Source organism: Labeo rohita, unplaced genomic scaffold, assembly GCF_022985175.1.
Source record: "Labeo rohita strain BAU-BD-2019 unplaced genomic scaffold, IGBB_LRoh.1.0 scaffold_198, whole genome shotgun sequence".
Taxonomy (NCBI): domain Eukaryota; kingdom Metazoa; phylum Chordata; class Actinopteri; order Cypriniformes; family Cyprinidae; genus Labeo; species Labeo rohita.
Genome location: NW_026128198.1, coordinates 39,215 through 66,265, shown reverse-complemented (window position 1 = coordinate 66,265; position 27,051 = coordinate 39,215). Strand labels below are relative to the sequence as shown.

The 27,051-nt window shown below is 40.6% G+C and overlaps 1 protein-coding gene across 1 annotated transcript in view; it reads left to right on the top strand.

Annotated features, from left to right (window-relative positions):
* The window catches only part of LOC127159195 (NACHT, LRR and PYD domains-containing protein 12), a 105,321-nt gene that overhangs the window by 46,116 nt on the left and 32,154 nt on the right, over nucleotides 1-27,051 (top strand). The window contains exons 2-3 of the mRNA XM_051102095.1: nucleotides 4,057-4,224; nucleotides 22,531-22,704. Of these exons, the coding sequence (XP_050958052.1) occupies nucleotides 22,544-22,704 (161 nt within the window). The 5' untranslated portion in view covers nucleotides 4,057-4,224; nucleotides 22,531-22,543. The remainder of the gene's footprint in view (nucleotides 1-4,056; nucleotides 4,225-22,530; nucleotides 22,705-27,051) is intronic.

Sequence of the window (27,051 nt, the reverse complement as noted above, 5' to 3'; positions counted from 1 at the left end):
ATATGAACTTGACACAACAAATACCTGTAAACTGATGCCTTGTTCTGTTTATGACTTACTGACAGAAGTTTACAACAGTCACTTTGTTGTGTCTAGTGTAGAAAGACTTTAGCTGATGCGGTGCAAAAACAGCTGAAGAGTGAGTTTAATTGTGTTTCATGCATGATTTATGTTGATTGCCTTTCGAAAAATGTTTTATCAGACTGAAATATTGAGTCTGTGTCATATGTTGTATAGTTTAAGAGCGTTTTGGAATTACGTTTTTCCGTGTAGCCTGTGTTGTATTCTCGGTTCAGTCGCCATTTTGAGTGTTCAGCACGTGCATGTGTGCATGTGCACGAGTTAAATGGAATAAAAGAAATAAATTATATCAAATTAATATTTTAAGTGCAATGAAATCTAAAGTATTTCTCTTGTGAAATCTGGTCTTTAAGACTCTCTGGTAGCTTGATAATTGGTGTATTGCATTTTTGACACTGTTTTTGCACTCACTGTAAACCGAATCTGATTATTTTTACAAATCTCTGTAAGATTATATATATTTTCTTACACAAATGCATACGTATAATTACGTATGCATTATATTATACCTAAAGATATATTTTACCTTAAACTTGTCAGATATCAGTTTTCATGGATTTGTTGTTTGTATAAATGTATTTCACAAAATGCACTTTGAGTGTTGTTGAGTTTTGAAATGTTGAATTTATTTCAGAATTGAAAGAATTTAAGGATAAATTATTGCAGTAATAAACTAACTGCCGCTGTGGAAAGACATAATTTCTGTCTTCTCGTGTTTTTCACAGTTTATTCATTGATCCACAGTGCATATCACCTGTGTATCATTTTCTGCCGGTCCAGATATCCCCTAGGTCGGAGGCTGGTAACATGTGCATGCCATTTTACTGTATTTGCTATATTTAAAATGAAACTTGTTTTGCTCTTGTGGCTGCTTCAGTTGTCTCTCTTTCACAGCACTGGAAATAGTACTGTATACTGTAATGAAATTTAGCCAAATGTGCAGAGGATGCTGAATTTAGTTTTTAATGTATAGTGTATTGTGGTGCATACCAAGTTCATATACAATTCTTTGGTATTTGAACTTTTCTAGTGGTTTTCATCTGCTGCAAGATTACTTTACAGTAGTAAAATGAAAATTATTTTTTCCCAAAAGTTCATTGCTGAATCAGCAATCTGTAATTTAATTTATGTTGTAAACTGTAATAGACATTGAGTTGCAAAATAATTCCTAATAAGAGTTTTTTGTTAGTGTTATTGATCTCAGGAGTGTTCACTGAGCAGGAGTCATTGATGTATTTGAATTGTGTGTAAGCATTTAAGAACACCTGTAATAACTAGATTGAAACGTTTGAAAGACAAATGTATGCTGGCTTGTCTTAAAGTCTTGTTTAAAAACATAAATAGTTTGGTCAGTTAGATGTTCTAGATGTTTGCTAAAGTGTTGCTAGTTGGTTATTAGGATGTTCTGGGTGGTTGCTAGGCTCTTGCTATGCAGTTGCTGAGGTGTTGCTGGATTATAGGGCTGATAGTGTGTTGTGGGTGATTACAGTTTCTCTATTAATAACAGAAAATCAAACATTGTTTCCAAATTCCAGTTTCAGTGCTTTGATATATTTTTTCTAATGTTAGGAAATTAACATTAAATCATCAACATTAACATCTTAAACTTGCACTAAAATGTGATTTATACCATCTAAGTAGTAATTTAATAGAATCACATATCTTCTTTAGTGATACAAGCTCAGAAACATTTATAACCTGTTGAAGTTTTTTTTATATTGTTTATTGACTTGCTGCCATGATGGATATTAAAATGTTATTTATTTTTCATTTTCAACAGTATAGATGATTACTTAGTGGTAATGCAATATTTGTAAACACAACTGTGTATGTCAGACTATAAATCCCCAAAAACTATGCATGAGGGCTTGCTTTGGTGTTGCCACCCCTTTGCATGCACACATAGCTAGCATATTGAGCAATCAGAAAGAATTATGATTTTATCGTTGCAACCAATAAAGAACTTGGCTGCACCCTGTTGTTCGTAAAGGTTCATAACTGATAAGTGCTTTTTTCTATTGCCTTGTGTGTTGAACTGGCCACTGTGCCTTTATGTTTGTTTACATGTAGGCTATTTGTTTGCTAACTATTGCATGCAATCATGAAATACAGCATATTCAAAAGTTTGGCTATTTCTTTGTGAAAAAAATATTTCAGATTGGTTAGGCCTCTAAATTTAACAGTGATGCTCGAGTTTGTTTGGGTCAGATGATCTTGGGTACAGACTTCAGTTTAAAGCCTGTGCAGACATCTAGTCCTGGTTTATTCTCATAGATGAAGGAGTGACTCCAGCAGAAGAGACACCTATGTCTGACTCTGGTTCTCTCGCTTTCAGTCATGTTGCTTTTACTGACTGTTTGTTGTTGTAGGTCTCCAAAGCAGAGGTGTATATGCTATGCCCTCTGTGTGCTGTGTGGGCGAGAATATGCAAGGGAAAGTTTAAATGAAAGTGAATTTTTACTTAAAACAAGTTAAACTATTTGCCAGTGGGGCAAGTAAAATCCTCTTAAAACACGGTTATTTTTATTACCCCACTGGCAGATAATTTGACTTATTTTAAGCAAAATGCACTTAATTTATATTTTTTTTTACCCCAGAAAACAAGACTAAATATCTTTGTCTTTTTGCTTATCTAGTAAATGTATTTTTTTTTTGTTTTTTTTTTTTAGATATTTTTACTAGAAACAAGACAAAAATACGAAGTAAGATAAGCATTCTTTGTTTGTTTGTTTTTTTTTTTTTTTTGCCGTGCAGCTGGTAAGTAATTTTAAATGTAGCTATAGTGTCATGGCTGATCTTGCTTTGCTGGAAAATTCAGCAAACCATGTGCTGCACAGAGAACACATTTTCAGAGGCGGCGCTGAGCTGTTTAGTGAGAGCACTGAAGGATTCTCAGTCTGTGTTGCATACCATGATTTCGGTGAGTAACAGGTGACTCTTCCCAGATAGCACATGTACGTCTGTAAGATGTCTGTTAAAGATTTCTTGATCTGGAAAGCATCTGCTGTTTACAAACATCTGACAGACATCTGTAAGATGTCAGTTTTACATACATTCTAAATCATAAACATCTTAAAGTCATCTAATAGACATCCTATAGATGTATTGGAGATGAGAAAACACAAAAAAAATATGTCTTGCATATGTAAATGAATCAAATAGATGTCTCTGTGATGTATGTGTGCTACCAGGGTTATGTTCAGTGTTACATCCAATCCATAATTGATTTATTATCCATTGTTTATGTCAGAATTATTTTGTACAATCTGCCCTTCATCAACGTTCTTCACGAAATGATGCAATCTCAGCACTGTTTACATCGTAACACTGTATATGATTGTATAGTGTAACGTGTGTATGTATTGAGACAAAAATGTTTTTTGGAGACTGAATGCTGTCTCTTGCCTGATGACTGGCAATCAGTGAAGAGTTTGTGCATGTATGGAGATGAAGGATTGTTTTTGAAGCTTGATTGCTGTTTGAATCGCCCATAAATGTAGCATTTGTTCATGTAGCAATGTAGTGTCAGTTTATGCAAGGAGACAAAGGCTGGCTTTTGTAGGCTATTTACCCTGTGAATGACTGCTAATCAATGTGGTTTCAGTGTATTTATGAAGCAGAGAAGCAGGCACTTATGTTAGTGACTCAGACGCATCATAATCAACTTCAGTCTTGACCCAGACCCGACCTGAAATTAATTCAGACTTGATTCATCTCAACAAGAAGGACTTGTGAATATTTTAAACATAGCTCAAGTCTTTTATCCTTAACTACTGATTTCATAAAGAAAGAACCTGGAATTTACTTATGTTCTTTTATTATATTGCATCACGTATTTCCTTGTTGATGTAAAAGGAACCCTCATCATACCATCCAACAGTATCACTACAGTCAAAGGTTTTTACAAGTCAAATGTTTTCAGATTATAAACACCTGATGAACACATTAATGTTGTTTGTTTTGTTCTCCAAACAGGCTTTGTGGGTGTAATCTCACTGCTCAGTCCTGTGAAAGTTTGTCTTCAGCTCTTCAGTCATCAAACTGTGTCCTGAGAGAGCTGGACCTGAGTAACAACGACCTGCAGGATTCAGGAGTGAAGCTTCTTTCTGATGGACTAAAGAACTGTAAGCTGGAGATACTGAGGTAAATGGCTTTCCATTAAAAAAAAAAAAAACAATAAAATATATATATATATATATATATATATATATATATATATATATATATATCCACATGCTACCACAATAAATGACTGTTACATTTTGTCACTAAATCTGCTTTCTGTGGAATGCTAGAACAAGAGACAAATGCATTTGCAAGGATGTGATTTAATTCATATTCATACAAATGTCTATTTTGACTGTAAGATTAAAAATTTAAAATGGCCTGAAAAAATTACTAAAGAAACTGCAAAACACATTTATTTCATCTCAGCTGGGGCGCGCAAAGGGCATTGTTGTGGGCCCCTCTAAGCCTCTGGGCCTTATGTACTCTGTCCCCCTACTTACCATCTTAGACAGGGTCCAAAATTACTACTTCCCAAGTGCCAAATGTAAATAAAATTGGCTCTGGCAAGTTTATGAACTAGTGTTACTTGCCATTTGGCTGATAACTTTGCATAGTTTTGAGAACATGATAGAGTTTAGTGTGATTATGATGTGAGCTCTTGATCCAGTGTTAGATTAATTTCTGTTAAAACAACAAAGAAATTAATTAAAGAGCAGTTATTCATTTTAATTTATTAGGTTAACATTAAGGACACCTACAGCAGCTAGTAAATTAGGCACGGTCACTTTCATTAAAATGCATCATCACACAATATCTGCACTTCAGCGGGCAAAACGTACAGACACTCCCTTCCATCACACAAAACCAACAAATGTAATGTGTTTAAGACAACACATGACAGCGCTCACAGCAAAACAAATTAGTAGTGATGTTACATTCTGTGCCAAAGCTTTAAAACGTGTATTTAGAAATTCTGGAAGCTTTCAATGAAGCGTGAATCAAGGCTTTTATTACTTTAGAGCAATGACAACATTGATGATGTCCGAAGCCTCGATTCTGCCTAATGGTTCAGAAAGCCAGAAGCTAGAATCTTGCAAATTCACAGTCCTCTGCCCAGTTAAACCCAGACACTTTCCAGTTTTAGTTTAATAATATTACCCACCCTGTCTATTATGAGCAAAGACCTGATTTACACACATTTGATAGCCCATTTATTTCAAGCCAATTTATTTTATATACAATCATTATATACCACCAGAAAATGCACGATATTAATGTAAATAAGTATGTATTTTACATGTATCTTACATATACAGGGGTTGGACAATGAAACTGAAACACCTGGTTTTAGACCACAATTAGTATGGTGTTGGGCTTACTTTTGCGGCAAATACAGCATCATTTCGTCTTGGGAATGAAAAATACAAGTCCTGCACTGTAGCTAGAGGGATTTTGAGCCAAACCTCTTGCAGAAGGTCACTACATGATGCTGGTGTAGGAAAACGTTTTCTGACTCACTCCTCCAAAACACCCCAACGTGGCTCAATAATATTCAGATCTGGTGACTGTGCAGGCAATGGGAGATGTTCAACTTCACTTTCATGTTCATCAAACCATTTTTTCAAAAGTTTTGTTGTGTGTATTGGTGCATTATCATCCTGATACATGGCATCACCTTCAGGGTACAATGTTTGAACCACTGGGTGCACATAGTCAACCTTCACACTCTGCTCTTACTGGTGGAATGCGCAATCAGTGAAATGTGGCCAGCAGGCTGCGCAAATATAGCCATTAAGCCACCAACACTATATTGGCCAGTGTTTCAGTTTCTTTGTCCAACCCCTGTACATTATATCATATATTATACATATATGTATATGTATATGTATATATAAATATACATATATCTATGTGAAAAAAGGTTTTTACTTCACTGTTATTCCTAAGACTTAACTGGCACAAAATGCAGTGTCACAGATTGCATCATGTCAACTGTACAGCATCTGCTTGTTTTACAGTCTTTTGCCACCAGGTGGTTTTGTGAGCAAATGAAGCAAATTAACCCATATATATATATGGCCGGGACTTGGCATGAAGTTAGTAATAACAAGGCTTGCCCATTTAAAGGAAAGATTTACCATTGCTTGGCCTTCTGCAATTTCATAGCTGGTCCACCAATCACAGAGCCGTAAACGCTAGGCAGAAACATTTAAATCTGTAGAAAATGGGTGGCGTTCGTTCGGCCGTTCACTGAATACACAGATTTGGAGAGGTTTTTTTTTTATCACAGAAATGGTATTTATTTTATTTAGATGATGTTTGTCGAATTATGAATTGCTTAAGTAAAATTTGTTATATTTTAAAACATTTAAAAACTGTAATTGTAATTGTAACTGTAATGTTTTAACAATAAGTTAGGCCCTTTCTGAGCCTAGAGGGCCCCGGCGGAAAAGATAAAGATTTTATATATATATATATATATATATATACACACATGAACATCATTTAACATATGTGACCCTGGACAACAAAACCAGTCATAAGGATCCATTTTCAAATAAGCTTTCTACTGATGTATGGTTTGTTAGGATAGGACAATATTTGGCCGAGATGGAGCTATTTGAACATCTGGAATCTGAGGGTGCAAAAAATATCAATATTGAGAAAATTGCCTTTAAAATTGTCCAAATGAAGTCACACATTAGGTAAAATATAATTGTAAATAATGGTGCATTCAAAAGCAAATGCTAATCGAAACATGCAATTAAACTACAACAAAAAATGCTGCTGAACATAACTTTAAAAAAAAAAAAAAAAAAAAGATGAATTAATTTTATGACTAATTTGATTTACAAAAGCAGCCAGCATTTATTTGATTAAAATGTCAGCATGACCATAGCATGTGCCTCTGTGTGTGCACCGAACAATTTGTCCCCGAATACTCTTGAAATTGATGAAGGCCCCACTCAGCACAGGGCCCCTATAATCGTCACCATCTTTCACCCACTAGCAATGGCCCTTGCCATGATCATACTGTACGTTCCTCTCTCTGACTTCTTGAAAAGCCACACAACATCTCTTAACCGGGCTTTGAAAAATATTTGATAGAAAATATATAATAAATCATTAACTGAATTTAGTAACTAGTTAATAGTGAATTAATTATGATTAGGCCCCCTCTTGGAAAGTCATGGCAAAATAATGCATTAACAAGCCATGAGTTGATGTTAGTGTATGAGTAGTTAACAGTAGCAAACTGTGACTCTGAGTCTAGGCCCTCTCCCCCTACTATCAACTGTCAACCTATTTTATGGTGTCTTCTTCTAAAAGTCATCTTTAACAATTCCACCTGTTCCAGCCTTAAGACAGTCGCACACAGGACGACATGTGCAGCCAGGGCCGGCGCAAGTTCATCTGCTGCTCTAGGCAAAACACTGGTGTGCAGCCCTCACTACACTCTCACAATTAAACAGTCTTTAAGATGCATGTGAAAGACTGGAGATTTTGTTAATCTGTACAATTGCACTAAAATAAAAGCAGACATTTGTTTTTACTTTAATGTCATTTTCAGTTTTCAGTATAAAATGCGGTTTCACTTTCATTAGTTTCTTTAATAATTTGGTTAATTTTAGTTTAGTTGTTAGACTATTTGTGAACAGATTTCTAGACTATTTAGTTTTTATATAGTTTAGTTTCTGTTTTAATTTTAGTTTTAGTATGAATAAAGTTCCAGAGCCTAAACCAAAAACATTTTAAGTTAAGCTTGTGCGTGCCAGGACAAAATGAAGCAATCAAGCCTTTCTACTCCATGAATCAATAGGTTACTGTTCATCAGTTCTCTGAAACATAGAGTGGAGAGATCCACATATGGGAAGGGCATCCATACCTAACCTCTGCAAAAGCATCCAATTGCGCAAAGTCTGGCTTGACAGACATGAACGTGTGCCCAGTGGTAGGTAAGAGACAGTCTCTTACCCGAGCACATAAAACCCTTGCACGTGCTACCTTTCCTCAGTGAGCAAATTCGCTTCTCGTACAGCAAGCAAGGCAAACTTGGTGGATTTCTCCACTTTCATCATCTAGTGATCGAGATCCACCTATAGGAGATATGGTCAGCTGCCCGGTTGCTCAGTACACTCACAGTGAGGCCCTGTAAGCCAGAGGACAGTCACCTGGAAGGTGTAGTATAAGACTACACAAAAAGTGAGCATGTAATAAAAGCATGCCATAAAAGTATGACATGTGGTAACAGGCATACAAAACTTGACAACACACAAAGAGTTTCAAATCACATGAGCCAATATTTTATTCACAATAAAACATAGAGAACATAACAAATATTAAACAGAGAAATTTTACACTTTTATCCACTAAATGAGCTCATTTCAAATTTGATGCTTGCTACAGGTCTCAAAAAAGTTGGCATGGGGGCAACAAAGGGCTGAAAAAGCAAGAAATTTTGAAAAGATTCAGTTGGGAGAACCTAATTAAGTTAATTTAAATCAGGTCTGTAACATGATTAGCTATAAAAGGGATGTTTTAGAGAGGCAGAGTCTCTCAGAAGTAAAGATGGGCAGAGGCTCTCCAATTATTTATTTATATAGCGCTTTTAACAATACAGAATTGTGACAAAGCGGCTGTACAGTGTTAAATAGGAAATAGTGCATCAATAATGCAAAAGGGCACTCAATTTTCAGGTAAAGGCAGTTCATCATTGGATTCAGTGATGTCATCATCTAGCTCAGTTCAGTTCAAATAGTATACGATATCGTTTGAAGAATAAGTGTCCCCAACTAAGCAAGCCAGAGGCGACAGCGGCAAGGAACCAAAACTCCATCGGTGACAGAATAGCCGTCTAGGTGATGTGGTTTTCACTGGGGATCCGTCTCTGGGGCTCATCTAGTTGATGTGGTCTCTGCTGACATTCAGGGCTGTAGAAGTCGTCTCTAGGTGCTGATCCACCATCTGGGCTGGGTACAGACTGGAAAAGAGTGTGTAAAAATAAGGTGGAATACTTAATAATACTTAAAACAATGTTTCTCAATGTCAAATTGCAAAGGCTTTGCAAATCTCCATCTACAGTGCATAACATCATCAAAAAATTCAGAGAAACTAGACAAATCTTTGTGCGTAAGGGACATGGCCAAAGACCTTTGTAGGATGCCTGTGGTCTTCGGGCCCTCAGACGACACTACATCACCAGTTGGCATGATTCTGTCATTGACATTACTAAATGGGCCCAGAAATACTTCCAGAAACCACTGTCGATAAACACAATCCGCTGTGCCATCTGCAGATGCCAACTAAAGCTCTATCATGCAAAAAGGAAGCCATACGTGGACATGGTCCAGAAGCTCCATCATGTGCTGTGGGTCCAAGCTCTTTTAAAATCGACTATTTCAAAGGGGAAAAGTGTTCTATGGTCAGACAAGTCTAAATTTGACATTCTTGTTGGAAATCACGGATGCTGTTTCCTCCGGGCTGAAGAGGAGGGAGACCCTCCAATGTGTTATCAGCGTCCAGTTCAAAAGCCTTCTCTGATGGTATGGGGGTGCATAAGTGCATACGGTATGGGCAGCTTGCATGTTTTGGAAGGCACTATGAATGCTGAAAGGTATATAAAGGTTTTAGAGCAACATATGCTCCCCTCCAGACCACGTCTATTTCAGGGAAGGCCTTTCTGATCACGATTATAGTGACCAAAATGATCATGGTTATCAGTATTATTGTCACGCTTGCATAAGGAAGAGACCAGAGATGGAAGTAAAACAGAACGAGTGAATGTTTATTAACAGATGTAGTATTGGACAATGAGCATGAAATGGCAATAGTATTGAGGTTGAGTCGACTTTCCTGATATTAAGAGTCCAGCTGCAGTATTGTGAGGAGCTTGGAGCAAACGGAGCACACACCGGAGATTCTGAGCAGGAGAAGGTCTGGAGCTAGCATCAGGGTAGTGAACGGTTGACCAGACAACAACTGAATGAGGGAGCAGTCTATTTATAGGGCGTGGTAACGAGAGTCAGGTGATCCTAATTAGAACTCCGGTGAGGCAGAACGAGTCGGTGGTGCTGTGGGTGACGTGGCAGATGGAGGTGGCTGTGGTGAATGCCTGACAATTATCATGAAACTAAAAAAAAAGTCCAGGTGCTGAAATGACCTGCCTGCAGTCCAGATCTTTCACCTATAGAGAACATTTGGCACATCATTACATGAAAAATGTCAAAGATGGCCATAAACTCTTCAGCAGCTGGAAACCTATATCAGGCAAGAATGGATCCAAAAACTCCAGAAACTCATAACCTCGATGCCCAAATGTCTTCAAATTGTTTTTAAAAGAAGAGGAGATGCTACACAATGATAAAAATGCCCCTGTCCCAACTATTTTGAGACCTGTAGCAGGCATTAAATTTGAAATGAGCTCATTTTGTGCATAAAATTGAACAATTTCTCAGTTTAAACATTTGTTACATTATCTATGTTTTATTGTGAATAAAATATTGGCTCATGTGATTTGAAAGTCTTTTTTACAATTTAAAAAACGTCCCAACATTTCCAGAATTCAGGTTTATGTAAATAATGACATACATATGTCAGGGGAGGATACATCTGCTTAATCACATACATAAGCCAGGCTGGACAACACAAGATTAAAAGGTGTAGCAGGTATTAATAGCACAAGGCTCTCTCTCTCTCTCTCTCTCTCACTCACTCTCTCTCTCTCTCTCTCTATATATATATATATATATATATATGAAATCCGCCTTGTTATTCTGGCATGTTTTCTCCCTATCTTTCCAAACTGCAACAAACGCCAGTCTCCCTTCTCTGTAAAATGTGATACATCCACTCAGCCAATCACAGCGCACCATTTCACGCATTGTGAACAGTAAAGGCAGCGCTTTGAATACACCTTGCATCCTAGTTTTCTTTGTTGAATAAGGTATCACAAACATATCTGACGAATCCTCTCATAAACAAAGTGTAGAGAGAGTGTAAATAAGAGATTCATTATGCAGTGTAGAGAGCTTTGTTGATTATAATGGAACTTTGTGAGATCGTGATGAACTAAGATGAGTGACAGCTTTTAATGATTTTTAAGGGACTTTATAAATGAGATACTCATTTAATACAACCGTTAAATAAACAAGAAGTTAATATTAAGTGACTTACATTGTCTGACTATAACACTGTTGCCTGATTTTGCTCTATTTCTTCGAAACAAAGTCACAACTGAGCTGTGTTTCCTTTATGAATGAAGGTACATTTTTAAACTGATCTAGTGAGTCAATGAATCAATTACCCATTCATAACGACAGTCACTTTCTTTATTCCTGAATGAATCAGCCGTTCGAAGGAATCAAATGAATGATATGATTTAGTAATTAAAACCGCCACCTACTGGCAGTTTTAGATTAATTTTTAAAGTTTCATCTTTTCAGTTATTTAAATCATTTCATTTTTCTATATTCAAAATTTCATACTTAAAACATTAATCTCAACATGAATTTATGAATTTGATTTCACACATGGCATCTTTGAGCCTCATTAAATGTATGAAAATACACTTACAAGCCACTTTTGTGTTCTGCTGTGCCACCTCTGTAGTAATTATATTTTGTTAATACTGATTTCATTTGATTGGTAACTTATTCTTATTCTGTTGTTTTAATTAAAAATTAAAAAATATATAATATGTGTATGTTTGTGTGTGTGTGTGTATGTATGTATGTGTGTGTGTATGTGTGTGTGTGTGTGTGTGTATATATATATATATATATATATGTATATGTATGTGTATGTGTGTGTGCGTGTGTGTGTGTGTGTGTGTGTGTGTATCCCCTCTAATTCACTTTAAAAGGGTCATCAGATGCAAAGTTCACTTTTACATGTTGTTTGAACATTAATGTGTGTTGGCAGTGTATGTAATTTACCATATAATTATAAAAATCCATGCAGTGTTTTTAAATTCATCTGTAAAAATAATATCCCCTTTTTCAAATCGAACCATTCGTCACACCAACAAAGGCTGCTCCCACGATAGTTGATTGACATGAGTGTCTTACTTAACCCTCTGTGGTCTGAGGTGATTTTGGGGCCCTTTAGGTGTTTTGACATGCCCTGACATTTGTGCTTATTTCAACTACTTATAACATACTACTGGCCAACATATAATTTTTTTGTATTCAGCACAAACGGTGCTACGATAATATGTGAGCAAGATGGATGTACATGTTTGCATTTTTTAGAAAAAAAAGATTATGCGTGGCTAGTAAGTTTTGGGAAAATAAATGTAGCTGAAATAAGGTCATAAAACTCATACTGAATAGTCCTGAGGAAGGCTTTTGAGTAATCACTCTTGTAGGCTGGAATATTTACTTCAAAATGATGTGAAAATGAACGTGCTTACTCTTTCACAGAAAACAATATATTGATGTGAATTTGCTAAGACATGTTTTGTGATAGAAAGCCATATGCGAGGGAGGGATAATGGCCATTAATATTTAGTGATTCACACCTGAGAGACAAAAGGCCGTCCCCTAATGGCCCATCACTGTGACTGTCACTATGAGGCAGGTAACAAAGAATGTGAGAAGAGTAAGATAATGGGGGGTTTTGGTCATTTGTATTTTATTTACAACACAATATAATCACAACATACATAATGATGGTCAAAGAATATTATTGTACTCACTGACCTAACCACAGAGATGTGAACAGACCTTGTGTCATTCCTGTTCAGCAAGTCAAACTAGTAAACCATACCTGATATTTAAGTGTTTGCTGCTTCTTTCCATGGATTCAAGATAAAAAAAAAAAAAACAGTCACAGAAGTGAAGAATAACATCTGATGTTGGTACAGCTCTCTCAGAAGAAAACTGTTTGAAGAGACTCCAGTAAAAATCAGCAAGATTCATCTGTGGTGCAGGTATCAGATCACTAAAAAATAAAAACAAAAAAACATCTCTGAGCAACAATCTTGTCACAGATTCACGCATACTTTGTACTATGTAAAGGACATTTTATATCTGAGAAACAAATTATCGTTTAGCACCTTATAAAACTCTATTTGGGAACAGAGTATTAATAATAAACATGATCTAGACATACTTCAACTTCATTTTACAGTGTACATTCATATTACTTTTATATCGTATTTTGTTTTATATTATATAGAACATGAAACGTCATTGCATCGTAAGACATTTAGATACAATGAACTACCTATCATTTTCAAAATGTTTCACTCGATTTCAAACATTTTAGCCAGGAATCATAGTTTAGGAAAACCAAGCTAGTGCATGTGTTCAAGCTTATGTCAGAATAACACGTTAACTAATGCAAAAATGAAACATTACTTACCCATCAGACTGATCTCTTCCTCTGGATCAGCCGCACATCGTGTTGTGTTCTTGATCTGAGGTGAATTCTGTGTTATTCCTCTCAGCGTGTCTTTTTCCAGAAACGAACAGTAGCCGAGATAAACTTGATGAATCGTCAAGCTTTGTTTACGATGATGTGGGCGCTAACTGTCACAACTGCGGTCTCTGTGGCTCCCCCTGTCTCGCGCCAGCGGGAACCCTCACCCGAGTTTTGACTCCATTTCCCACAATCCCGTGCCTGGGGACTCCCACTTCCGGTTCCGGGTCGCCCGGGTCACTTCCTCCCTGGCGGCCATTTCAGCGTGCCTCGCCGGCTCGCCTATCGCGAAGTTTTGCCGGCTATGTCCCCAATCCTGAGCGTATTATTATCGGACTGTTTCTCTGTTGCCAACCGGACTGTTATTATCGTGTGTGAACCCTTGCTGCCTGCCCTTTTACGACCCTCGCTTTCCCCACGGATTACTGTTTTTGATTGCTGCCTGCCCCGACCCCTTGCATGGACTTTGACCACTCTTTTGGATTTGTCTTCACCACGTCAGTCTGCCGTTGTTGACCACAGCCTGTTTACACTGTCCGATTCAATAAAGCTGTTGCACATGGATCCAACGTCTCACGATTCTTCAGCCACCGCGTCACAGAAAACTTAGACACAAACGGATCCAGCGACAGTCACCCGGATCGCGTCAGAGATGTCAGCACAGGCAACGATGCTGACTCACCACCAGCAGCAACTCGATCGTCTGACTGCTCTGACCGATCAGCTGGTTCAGGCCATCCAGGGCATGCGGACTTCTCCACCACCTGCCGCATCTCCCCCACCGGCGCAGCCCGCCGCGGCCCAACCAGTCACCGCCAGCCCCAAGCTCGCCTTCCCGGAAAAATTCGACGGGACCGCCGCTAAATGTAAGGGCTTTTTACTTCAATGCACGCTCTTCGTAAACCAGCAGCCTAACCTGTACGCCTCCGATGAGAGTAAGATCGCGTTCGTCTGCTCTCTCCTTACGGGGAAGGCTTTAGAGTGGGCCACCGCGGTCTGGGATTTGGGTCAGTCTACCTACCCCACGTTTGCCACGTTCCTCCGGAGCTTTAAGGAGGTATTTCAACCTACCCCAGAGAGCAGCGAGGCGGGGGAGTTGATCGTTTCGCTGCGTCAGGGCCGCCGTTCGGCCGCGGATTATGCCCTGGATTTCCGTACCCTGGCGGCACAGAGCGGATGGAACGACGGGCCCCTAAAGCTCCACTATCGTAAAGGGCTTAATCCTGACCTGCAGGTGGAACTGGCGTGCCGGAATGAGGGGCTGAGCCTCAATCAATACATCGACCTGTCTATTCGAATTGACAATGTGATGCGCACACGCAGACCCACTCGTTCCCTCGCCGTCCCACTGCCATCTCCTCAACCAGTCACCTCAAGCCCTGAGCCCATGCAACTTGGTACCACCAGACTCTCTGTGGAGGAGAGGGAGCGGCGGATCCGTAATCATCTTTGCTTGTACTGCGGAGAGGCTGGACACATCCGGGCTACCTGCCCGACACGACCACCGCGTCCTTCTGCCTCGGTGAGTGCACGCATCCCTTGTTTGAACAAGTGTGAGATCCCAGCGCTGCTTTGTTTTGAGGGACGAACTATCAGAACCGCTGCTTTAATTGACTCGGGTGCAGCCGGTAACTTTATCGACAAGGACTTTGTGAAAGCTAATCAGTTGCCTCTTCTCCCTTGTGTTTCCCCTGTGGCAGTGGCCGCCCTCGACGGGAGACCACTAGGATCTGGACACATTGAACACACCACTACGGATCTCAGCCTCCGCCTGGAACCTGGACATCAGGAAACTATACGCTTCTTTATCATCACCTCCCCTCAGTCACCTCTCATTCTGGGTTTCCCATGGCTCAATCACCACGAACCCACCATCTCCTGGGCTAGAGGCGTCATCACTCACTGGTCATCACGCTGCCAACAATCCTGCCTGCAGTCAGCTCCCAAGACTCCGACCGACGCCATAACAGCCCCATCCAACCAGACCATCCCGGCCGAGTATCATGACCTGCTCGAGGCCTTTAGCACCGTCAAGGCCACCGAACTACCACCCCATAGGCCAGGAGATTGTGCCATAGAACTCACGCCAGGTGCGGTTCCACCCCGAGGCCGCATCTTCCCTCTCTCACAGCCAGAGTCAAAAGCTATGGAATGTTACATCCAGGAGGAGCTCGCAAAGGGGTTCATCCGACACTCCACCTCTCCCGCTTCTGCAGGCTTCTTCTTCGTTAAGAAAAAGGATGGAGGTTTGCGACCCTGCATAGATTACCGCGCACTAAATGAGGTGACAGTCAAGTATCGGTACCCCTTACCGCTCGTTCCCCCGGCCTTGGAACAGTTACGATCAGCACGCTACTACCAAGCTGGACTTACGATCCGCATACAATCTGATCCGCATCCGCGAAGGGGACGAGTGGAAGACTGCTTTCTCCACGACATCCGGGCACTATGAATACCGGGTGATGCCCTTCGGCCTGGCCAACAGTCCGTCATACTTCCAGGCCTTCGTCAATGAGGTCTTCCGCGACATGCTGAATCGATGGGTGATAGTTTATATCGACGATATCCTCATCTTCTCCAACACATATGCTGACCACGTTCAACACGTCAGGGCGGTGCTCCAACGACTCATTCAGCATAAGCTTTATGCCAAGGAGGAGAAGTGCCAGTTTCATCAGGAGCGCGTCTCTTTCCTGGGGTATATCATCAGCCCCGAGGGCGTGGCCATGGATGACACCAAGGTGACTGCTGTTCGCAACTGGCCACGTCCCAAGACCCTGAAGGAGCTCCAGAGATTCCTAGGATTCTCAAACTTTTACCGAAGATTCATACGGCACTTCAGCACTTTAGCCGCCCCGCTAACCTCTATGGTAAAGAAGGGAGAGACCCGCTTGAACTGGTCTCCTGATGCCCTGCAGGCCTTCCTTGACTTACGTCAGCGTTTCACCTCCGCACCCATTCTCCGTCACCCCGACCCGCAGCAACCCTTCATCGTCGAGGTAGACGCCTCCAGCACCGGAGTGGGGGCCGTGCTGTCGCAGCGTCAGGGACAGCCCTCCAAGACCTTCCCCTGCGCCTTCTACTCTCATAAGCTCAGTCCGGCCGAAAGAAATTATGATGTGGGGAATCGGGAGCTATTAGCAATCAAGCTCGCCCTGGAGGAGTGGCGTCACTGGCTGGAGGGGGCCCGGCATCCTTTCACCATTCTAACGGATCACAAAAATCTGGAATATCTCCGTGCCGCCAAGGTCCTCAACCACCGTCAGGCCAGGTGGTCGTTGTTCTTTACCAGGTTCAACTTCATAATTAACTACCGCCCGGGTTCCCAGAACACCAAGGCCGACGCCCTGTCTCGGGTGCACGAGTCCGAACATGCCTCCCAGCCACCCGAAACCATCCTTCCCTCCTCGGTAATTGTCGCGCCCATCGCCTGGGATCTCATGACGGAGATCACGGAGGCCCAAACCCAGGACCCGCCTCCAGCAGACTGCCCCGGGGACCGCACCTACGTACCTGCCGCCCTCCGCCAGAGAGTCCTCTCCGAGGTCCACTCGGTCCCCAGCTCTGGCCATCCAGGTATTGAGGCTACCCTTCACTTACTCCGAAATCGTTTCTGGTGGGCTACACTACGAGCCGATACCATCACATTCATTAAGCAGTGTATGACCTGTAACACCTCCAAGGCTCAGCATCAACTCCCTGCAGGCCTGCTACAGCCCTTACCTGTCCCCAAGCGTCCCTGGTCGCACCTAGCGGTGGATTTCGTTACCGACCTTCCCTCGTCCCAGGGGCATACCACGATTCTATCCGTAGTAGATCGGTTCTCCAAGGGCTGTCGCTTTATTCCATTCCCCAAACTACCCACAGCCATGGAGACGGCCGAGGCCCTGTGTAATGCCGTGTTCAGATTTTACGGTCTACCTGAAGATATTGTTTCTGACCGGGGCCCACAGTTTACCTCTCGCCTCTGGTCCAGTTTCTTCCGCCTTCTGGGAGTCAACGTTAGCCTCACGTCGGGCTACCATCCAGAGGCCAACGGACAGGTAGAGAGGCTAAACCAGGAACTGACCCGATTCCTTCGCTCATACTGTCAGCACCGTCAGGGGGATTGGAGTCGCTTCCTTCTCTGGGCCGAATACGCCCAGAATTCCATCCGGAAACCTGCCACCAACATGACACCCTTCCAATGCACGCTGGGCTTCCAACCGCCCCTGTTCCCCTGGTCCGGGGAGCCCTCTGATCTGCCAGCTTTGGACTCATGGTTCCAACAGAGTGAAGCCACGTGGAACCAGGCCCATGTACACCTTCAAAGAGCCGTTCGGGCGCAACCAGAACCAGGCAGATCGCCGGCGCCGACCGAACCCCCTACGAGCCTGGCCAATGGGTCTGGCTCTCGACCCGGAACTTACGTCTTCGCCTGCCCTGCAAAAAGTTGAGCCCCAGGTACGTTGGTCCATTTCAAATACTCCGTCAAATTACACCTGTTTCCTTTAGACTTGCCTTACCCCGTGAATATCGTATCTCACCCACTTTCCATGTTTCCTTGTTAAAGCCCGCTGGCCGCCCGAGCAGGACGGAGGACCTAGACGAGACCGCTCCACAGAGACCCAGCCCCCTGATCATCGATGGCGAGGAGGCGTACCGAGTCAATGCCATCCTGGACTCCCGACGCCGGAGCGGTCGCTTACAGTACCTGGTCGACTGGGAGGGCTATGGTCCCGAGGAGAGGTCTTGGGTGTCCGCCGAGGATATTCTGGACCCTTCGCTCACCACAGATTTCCACACAACTCACCCAGATCGGCCAGGACCCCGCGGTAGGGGAAGACCCCGGCGTCGGTTGCCTCCTCGCGCCAGGAGGCACTCGCAGGGGGGGGGCTCTGTCACAACTGCGGTCTCTGTGGCTCCCCCTGTCTCGCGCCAGCGGGAACCCTCACCCGAGTTTTGACTCCATTTCCCACAATCCCGTGCCTGGGGACTCCCACTTCCGGTTCCGGGTCGCCCGGGTCACTTCCTCCCTGGCGGCCATTTCAGCGTGCCTCGCCGGCTCGCCTATCGCGAAGTTTTGCCGGCTATGTCCCCACTCCTGAGCGTATTATTATCGGACTGTTTCTCTGTTGCCAACCGGACTGTTATTATCGTGTGTGAACCCTTGCTGCCTGCCCTTTTACGACCCTCGCTTTCCCCACGGATTACTGTTTTTGATTGCTGCCTGCCCCGACCCCTTGCATGGACTTTGACCACTCTTTTGGATTTGTCTTCACCACGTCAGTCTGCCGTTGTTGACCACAGCCTGTTTACACTGTCCGATTCAATAAAGCTGTTGCACATGGATCCAACGTCTCACGATTCTTCAGCCACCGCGTCACACTAACATGCGATGCCTCGCACGTGGCTATTTATCAAATCAGAAACAAAAGCAGCTCGTGGGCGTGATCGCATTAAAAATAATTAGCTCTGAGGGCAAAACTATGCATCACGTTGGTTTCATACGGATTACTTTAGCACAGCATATTTGTTTTTGATAAGACTTATTGATTGATTTATTTAAAAGTAGAGATATCAAGCTTTCTGTAGATATATCTCTCCTGTCTGTGTTCCAAGTATTCACTGAGTTTAGGTTCATTTTATTGACGCATTTCTATAAACCGTTCGCGAAGACAGTGAAGACTGATAAAGCACCCTGTTTATTTTCTTTAATTTAAAGAAACATACAGTTCAGTTTTTATTGTGAGTGTGCCCAAAAGTGTGACCAAAATCGACAGAGTATTTTTAATGGGCATCCGATGACCCCTTTAAGGAGTCAGATATCACCTGGTAATGGGAAGGCTAATTTTTGATCAGATTTTTTGATTATTGATTAGAAGGTGCTCCTAAAATTTTGACTGTGCTCCTAAATTGTTTAAGTTAGAAGCACAAGTGCTTCTAAAAAGAAAAGTAAGCGTAGAGCCCTGATGGATTTTTTGCATTTTGGGGGAAAAAAGTAATCAGTTTTTATAATAAATTTCTGAAAATCAAAATCTGGATTGAATTTTTAAAGTTTTTATAACCTAAATATTCTATGTGAAAGTTTAACAGAAAATAGTGTTTTTCATCTAGCCACTTTCTTGGTGAAGAAAACACATTTTTACTTATAATTAATCAAAATATATATATATATAAATTTATTAATAAATATATATATATATATATATATACTGTGGGTATGGAAAGTATTCAGACCCCCTTAAATTTTGCACGTTTTGTTATATTGCAGCCATTTGCTAAAATCAAAGTTCTTTTTTTTTTCCTCATTAATGTACACACAGCAACCAATATTTACAGAAAAACACAGAATTGTTGACATTTTTGCAGATTTATTAAAAAAGAAAAACTGAAATATCACATGGTCCTAAGTATTCAGTCCCTTTGCTCAGTATTTAGTAGAAGCACCTTTTGATCTAATACAGCCATGAGTCTTTTGCTTCACTGTTGGGACTGTATTGGACAGGTGATGAGCAGTGCTCAATGTGGGTTTTCTCCACACATACCGCTTAGAGTTAAGGCCAAAAAGTTCTATCTTGGTCTCATCAGACCAGAGAATCTTATTTCTCACCATCCTGGAGTCCTTCAGGTGTTTTTTAGCAAACTCCATGCAGGCTTTCATGTGTCTTGCACTGAGGAGAGGCTTCCGTCGGGCCACTCTGCCATAAAGCCCCGACTGGTGGAGGGCTGCAGTGATGGTTGACTTTCTACAACTTTCTCCCATCTCCCGACTGCATCTCTGGAGCTCAGCCACAGTGATCTTTGGGTTCTTCTTTACCTCTCTCACCAAGGCTCTTCTCCCCCGATAGCTCAGTTTGGCTGGACGGCCAGCTCTAGGAAGGGTTCTGGTCATCCCAAACATCTTCCGTTTAAGGATTATGGAGGCCACTGTGCTCTTAGGAACCTTAAGTGCAGCAGAAATTTTTTTGTAACCTTGGCCAGATCTGTGCCTTGCCACAATTCTGTCTCTGAGCTCAGTTCCTTTGACCTCATGATTCTCATTTGCTCTGACATACACTGTGAGCTGTAAGGTCTTATATAGACAGGTGTGTGGCTTTCCTAATCAAGTCCAATCAGTATAATCAAACACAGCTGGACTCAAATGAAGGTGTAGAACCATCTCAAGGATGATCAGAAGAAATGGACAGCACCTGAGTTAAATATATGAGTGTCACAGCAAAGGGTCTGAATACTTAGGACCATGTGATATTTCAGGTTTTTTTTTTTTAATAAATCTGCAAAAATGTCAACAATTCTGTGTTTTTCTGTCAATATGGGGTGCTGTGTGTACGTTAATGAGGAAAAAAAATGAACTTAAATGATTTTAGCAAATGGCTGCAATATAACAAAGAGTGGAACATTTAAGGGGGTCTGAATACTTTCCGTACCCACTGTATATAGTAAAGAAACTGCATAAGACATTCATTTCATCTCAGCCAGGTCACCCAAAGGACACTGTTGTGGGCCCCTGCAACTGTGTGTGCATCTTTACCATCTTAGACAGGTCCAAAATTACCACCTCCCAAGTCGAAAATGTAAAGTAAGTAAAATTTTTCCTGCCGAGTATATGAACTAGTGTTACAGGCCATTTGGCTGATAACTTTTTTATAAATTCTAACAATGCACAGTTGTGAGAACATGATACAGTTTAGTGTGGTTATGATGTAAGCCCTTAATCCTGTGTTTTCTGTGTCTCAGAGCAGCTCTGTTCAGTAAATGCTGCTCCACACAAACTCCATCTCATGCAAGTGCTGTGAGTTTGGGCCACTTATAACATGGATGTAAAAAATGCAACATCCGTCAAACATCTTTCCAACCTTCTTTTATTTGTTTGGCAATTGTTGTCTCTGAGTATTTATGTCTTTACCAGATGGAATTGTCACACTACCACAAAATTTTGTAATGAGTAATAATGCTTGGAAAAACATTTCATTCGCAATGCGTCTACCATATTACTTCAGCAGATAGTCCGTACCATAGCAACCACAGCGTCTCAAATGGAAAAAAAAAAAAAAAAAAAAAAACAACATGCTGCACTCTCAAGCTCTCACAGCTGGGTATTTTCAGCAGAGTGTCTGGCGTTTTTAGTTGGCTAAAAATGCTTTGGTGGACACGGGCCTTAAAGGGGTCATCGGATGCCCATTTTCCACAAGTTGATATGATTCTTTAGGGTCTTAATGAAAAGTCTCTAATATACTTTGATTAAAAATTCTCAATGGTTTTGTAAAACAACACTTTTTACCTTGCCAAAATCAGCTCTGCAAAAATCATCTCATTCTAAGGGGTTGTTCCTTTAAATGCAAATGAGCTCTGCTCACCCCGCCCCTCTCTTCTCTCTGTGGAAAGACGGTCTTGTTTACATTAGCCGCATTTAGCCACTAAACTTCCTAACTACCACGTTATAAGGAAAGGCGATGGCAAAGATTCATAAAAAAACGCTTATACTCACTTCTGCTGTAAGTGAAGCTGGATCATGAATGATTCACGCAAACATAGACGGATATATGTAGATCGGGAGGCGCATTCCCTTCACAAACAAATGTAATCCACTGCATCTTCAGCGGCTCAGATGTCGGGAGTAAATGACGACCACTATGTTCATTATTACATCCAGCAACACAACACCTCAATCGCTCAATTGGAGATATTCTTGTCTAACTTACATCCCTGCTCTAGCATCAAAACCTGGAAAGTTACTGGACTGTGACAGCTGGTCTAAGGTAAGAGCTCATCAACTATTGTGGGAGCAGCCTCTGTCAGTGTGACAGCACACAGACAGGCATCTGAGAACAGCTCGGTTTGAAAAAGGGGATATTATTATTACAGATTAATTAAAAACCACTGCATGGATTTTTATCATTATAGGGTAGATTTGTACATACACTGCCAACACACATTAATGTTCAAACAACATGAAAAAAGTGAACTTTGCATCCGATGACCCCTTTAAAATTGAATGTCTGGTCATCACACTAATGTCATGTGGGGTTGTTTTTGTAGGTTGTCTGGCTGTATGGTGACAGAGGAAGGCTGTGGTTATTTGTCTTCAGCTCTGAGTTCAAACCCCTCACACCTGAGAGAGCTGGATCTGAGCTACAATCACCCAGGAGATTCAGGAGTCAAACTGCTCTCTGAAAAACTGGACGATCCAAACTGCTCACTGGACAAACTCAAGTATGTTGACCAAGATGAGTTTCAGTTTTATAATTTCAACTTTTCAGTATACACACACACACACACACATACATATACTGAAGGATATTCCGAACTTTCAAAAGGAATTGCAAATTGTAGTTTCTGTAACATTGTCCATATGTGGATGCATACATTTTGACATAATCCAAATGCAATTGCAAATCTGCCAAGTTTCAAATGAAAGAGTAAAGTCCATTTGCAATTGTGTTTGCTAGGTCTTATGAGTTAAGAACCTGTAGTATTTAAATATTAATGACGACATCTGCTTTTCACTCTCTCTGCACAGCGCATGTAACCTGCCAAAACTCAAATGAAATCGCAATTCCTTTTGCACACTTTTCTAACTTCAGTAGTATTTGAAGAGAATGACTTACTAGGTCTTTATACAGTTACATTTTATTTTTAGGACCACTTGTGCTTCTAATTTAAGAAATTTAGGATATCTGGGCCCATATTCACAAAACATCTTAAGGCTAAAAGTAGCTCATAACTTTCTGATTTAAGAGAAAATCTTAAAAATAATGGGCATGTCAGTCCTAAATTTAGGACTCCTAAATTTTTGCTCTAGCACTAAAACTAGCTCCTAAATCTGTGAAATGTTTTAAGTCATTAAAACCAAATCCCAACTATCCCAAAATGGCTGTTGCTAGCAATCTGCCTTTGAACTTAAACGTCTTATAAACAATCTGCAATTATCTTCACAAACATTTTGGAGGTTATACCAACTCCAGATTTTCCTTTGATTATATCCTTGTTGTCATTAGTATGTTGGGCAAGAAGTAACAGCTGTTCTTGTGTCCCATTTGTTTTTGTTTTTTTTTTTTTTTGGTCTTACTACTATAGCCATGATTATTCTATTCTGTTAATAAAAAGGCTGTTTATATGCATATCAGCTAATTGTTTATGAGAAGCACACATGTAAAAGGCTGACAATCAGCTGAACATATACATGTTTAATTAGTGACACTTAGCCTGCATTTTAAAATATTTATTTAAATGTGGCAACATTTTTTTTAATCATTTAAATATGGCAACATAATACTGCGCTCTAAAACATTTCTGTGAACAAATCTCTGACAGAGACTCCTCCCCTATCAGCCAATCACTGTGTGCATAGTTAGTAAGTATGCTGACATCATCCATAGCAACAAGGTCAACCTCGCCCTTACTCTTACTAAGGAAATTTTACTTTTACTAAGGAATAAAGAGAATTCTTAAGCTAAGAGTAAGGGAGGGGTTTACCTTGTTGCTACGGATGATGTTAGCATGATTACTAACTATGCACACAGTGATTGGCTGATAGGGGAGGGGTCTCTGTCAGAGATTTAGGCCTATTCATAGATATATTGTAGAGTGCGATTATTATTTTGCCACATTCAAATAAAGATTTTAAAATAAAGGCTAAGTGTCACTAATTAAACAACTATATGTTCAGTTTAAATGTCACCATCTCACATGTATGCGGTTGGATTGTTCTTTTCTTTTTACGGTTATCATTGGCATATTGTCAGTGTGTAATTCTAAGGTTTTTGTAATATTTCTATTCAAAGTCGCAATGTTGTGAGGCAGATAGCCGGCAACAGCCATTTTAGGATAGTTTGTGATTTGGTCTTAGTGCCTTAGGAGTCCTCTTCACTACTCCTAATGTTTCACAGACTTAGGAGCTAATTTTAGTGCTAAAACGCTTTGTGAAATACTCTTGGAACAAAAATGTAGGAGTCCTAAACTCAGGACTGACACGCCCATTATTTTTAAGCTTTTCTCCTAAATCTGCGAGTTATGAGCTACTTTTAGCCTTGTTAATAGGTTTTAAGGGTAAAGTTTTAGCTAAACTTTTACTGCTATTTAGGAGAACTCTTAGTGGTAAGATAAAATGTTTTGTGAATACAGGCCCAGATCTGATGTTTTTGTTTGTTTAAGACCATTGTTTTGTTTTGTTTTTTAACGGCTCAACAAGGTTGCTTATTATTTGTTTAGAATACAGAGAAAAAGGTAATATTGTGAAATATTATTGCAATTTCTAATATTGGTTTCCTATTATAAATACATTAATTCATTTCTAAGAATTTATCAGCCATTTCTCTAGTATTCAGTGTCACATGATCATTAAGAAATTCATATAATATGCTGATTAATTATTATAGTTGAAACTGATGTGCTGCTTAATTCTTTATTTTATTTATTTATTTTTTTTTTTTACCTGTGATACTGTAATGAGGGGTCAACAGTGTGAGGATCCAAGGCAGAGTAAAACAGGCGAGGTCAATCGTAGGCAAACAGGGCAAACGGAGACAAAACAATAGGCAGAGTAGCAAGGCAGGCAAATGGTCAGGGCAGGCGGCTAGCAGAATAAACAATAGTCCGTAAACAAAGCAATAGGTCGGAGGCAGGCAGTTTACAATCCAAAACGATAGAAACAATCCAAAGTCAAAATCCAGTAATCCAATAGAGAGTGTAGAAATGCTTAGAAATGTCAGCCGGGGCAAAACAAGACTTCATGAAGAGTGGAGGTGAACCAGCTGTTTAAATAGTTCCAGTAACAAGGTGCAGCTGGGCTTGTGATCAGTACCAGGTACGGGATTATGGGAAATGGAGTTTATGAGCGGAAAGTCAATATTCAGGTGATGGTGACCTCTGGTGACGATTGGGGGAACCACAGAGGCCAGATACATTTACAGATACATTTTTTCAGGTTTTTTTTTTTTTTAATAAACAATATGAGTCTTTACTAGGGATGTAACAGTATGAAAATTTCTTATCACGATTATAGTGACCAAAATTATCATGGTTATCAGTATTATCACCGCATTGAAACTCTTTCCACACTGATCCATTACACTGTACTACAGTGTTTACAGTGTTATGTAGACTGCATAAATAGTGTATAATGCACAAAGAACTTAAACCACACTATAAAACTTGAAAAACTTAGAAGCAGATTGTCCATTTCATACCATAAAACAGTCCTTAAGAATCATGTTCCAAGGTAAAAGTGTGTTTTACAGATCAAGATGACCCTGTGGTGTGTACAACATCCAGCTGTTCAGTGTTTGTCAATGACCCTGTTTGTGTGTCATGCTGCTTTGTTTATATTGGTCTACTTCCTGATTCCTGTCATATGATTAATCACATGACAGGCAAACCCATGAACATTTAAATGCGGTGAATCTGGCCAATCGTGAAACAGCCATGTGGTCATCAGAGCTCCTACAGCAGCTCTGGAGAAACTGCGCTGGCTGAGTCAGCCGGCTGCTCTTGAATGGCTATCGCGGTACTTTGATGGCACACGTGACAGTCACGAGGCGTCGGCGCCGCCTCAAGTCGACAAATTTCTAACCGCCATGCACTGCTTCAAGTCAGAATTTGATCGAGCTGCGCAGCGCTGCGTTAAGCCGAACACACCTAAAGACTTCAAATGGTAACCCCCGGACACCACAGAAACATGATCACACCATAAATGGGATGACGGATTCACTGAATTTATTCCTTAAAGTGAGTAGTAAGGCAAAATTAGTATACACAGACATCAGAAGGCCTATTCTCTCATCCCTCTGCTTTCTGTGCGCATTCACTGTGTGTGCTTAACTCTAGAACCGCCATGGGGTCAATTTTACCCATACCTGTTATTCAAATGTACATAACTGATTTTCAATGAAACACTCAACTCTCCCAGTCATTGACTTTTACTAAAATTGTGTAATTTAAAATCCCCTGGTGTTAAAAGGTGTTTAGATAATACCAGATCGAAAAACTGAGCATTTATACCTAAAAGCACCATCGCGGGTCAAATTTACCCACTGTATAATGCGTGTATTTTCGCACTGTCATAATCTTGCCGGTTATGTTTTTACATTGTACATTGCTAGGCAGCGCCTTTTACTCACTGAATTGGTGGTTATCAGTTTCATAAATAAAGTCAATGTTAGTAAACGAAGGCAGTTTATTGATGCCGAAGAGGTATTAGAAACACTAAATACATGATTATTGGAGAGTCAGTTATGCGTCCTGGGTCGCCTCAGCATTTGATGGCTCATCTGACAGCGATCTCATATTTAGTTTGAGCCTAACGTTACACGTATTGTTAAAACTTTGGATTATTTATTTAATTTTTGTTTTGCAATTTCTATTGTTTTTTGTTCGCTACTGTGTTGCTATTTATTCTAGTCTGTCCGTTTCCTGAAAAAAAATCCGATCTGTGTAATGAATACAACCTTGTTTTTTTTTTTTTTTGATTACCCTTAGTTTATTTGTTGTTCTCTTATTCAAATTATAAATTATATAAGTAAACAAATTGTTTATTCATTAGGTGAAGCTGTGCACTTGAAT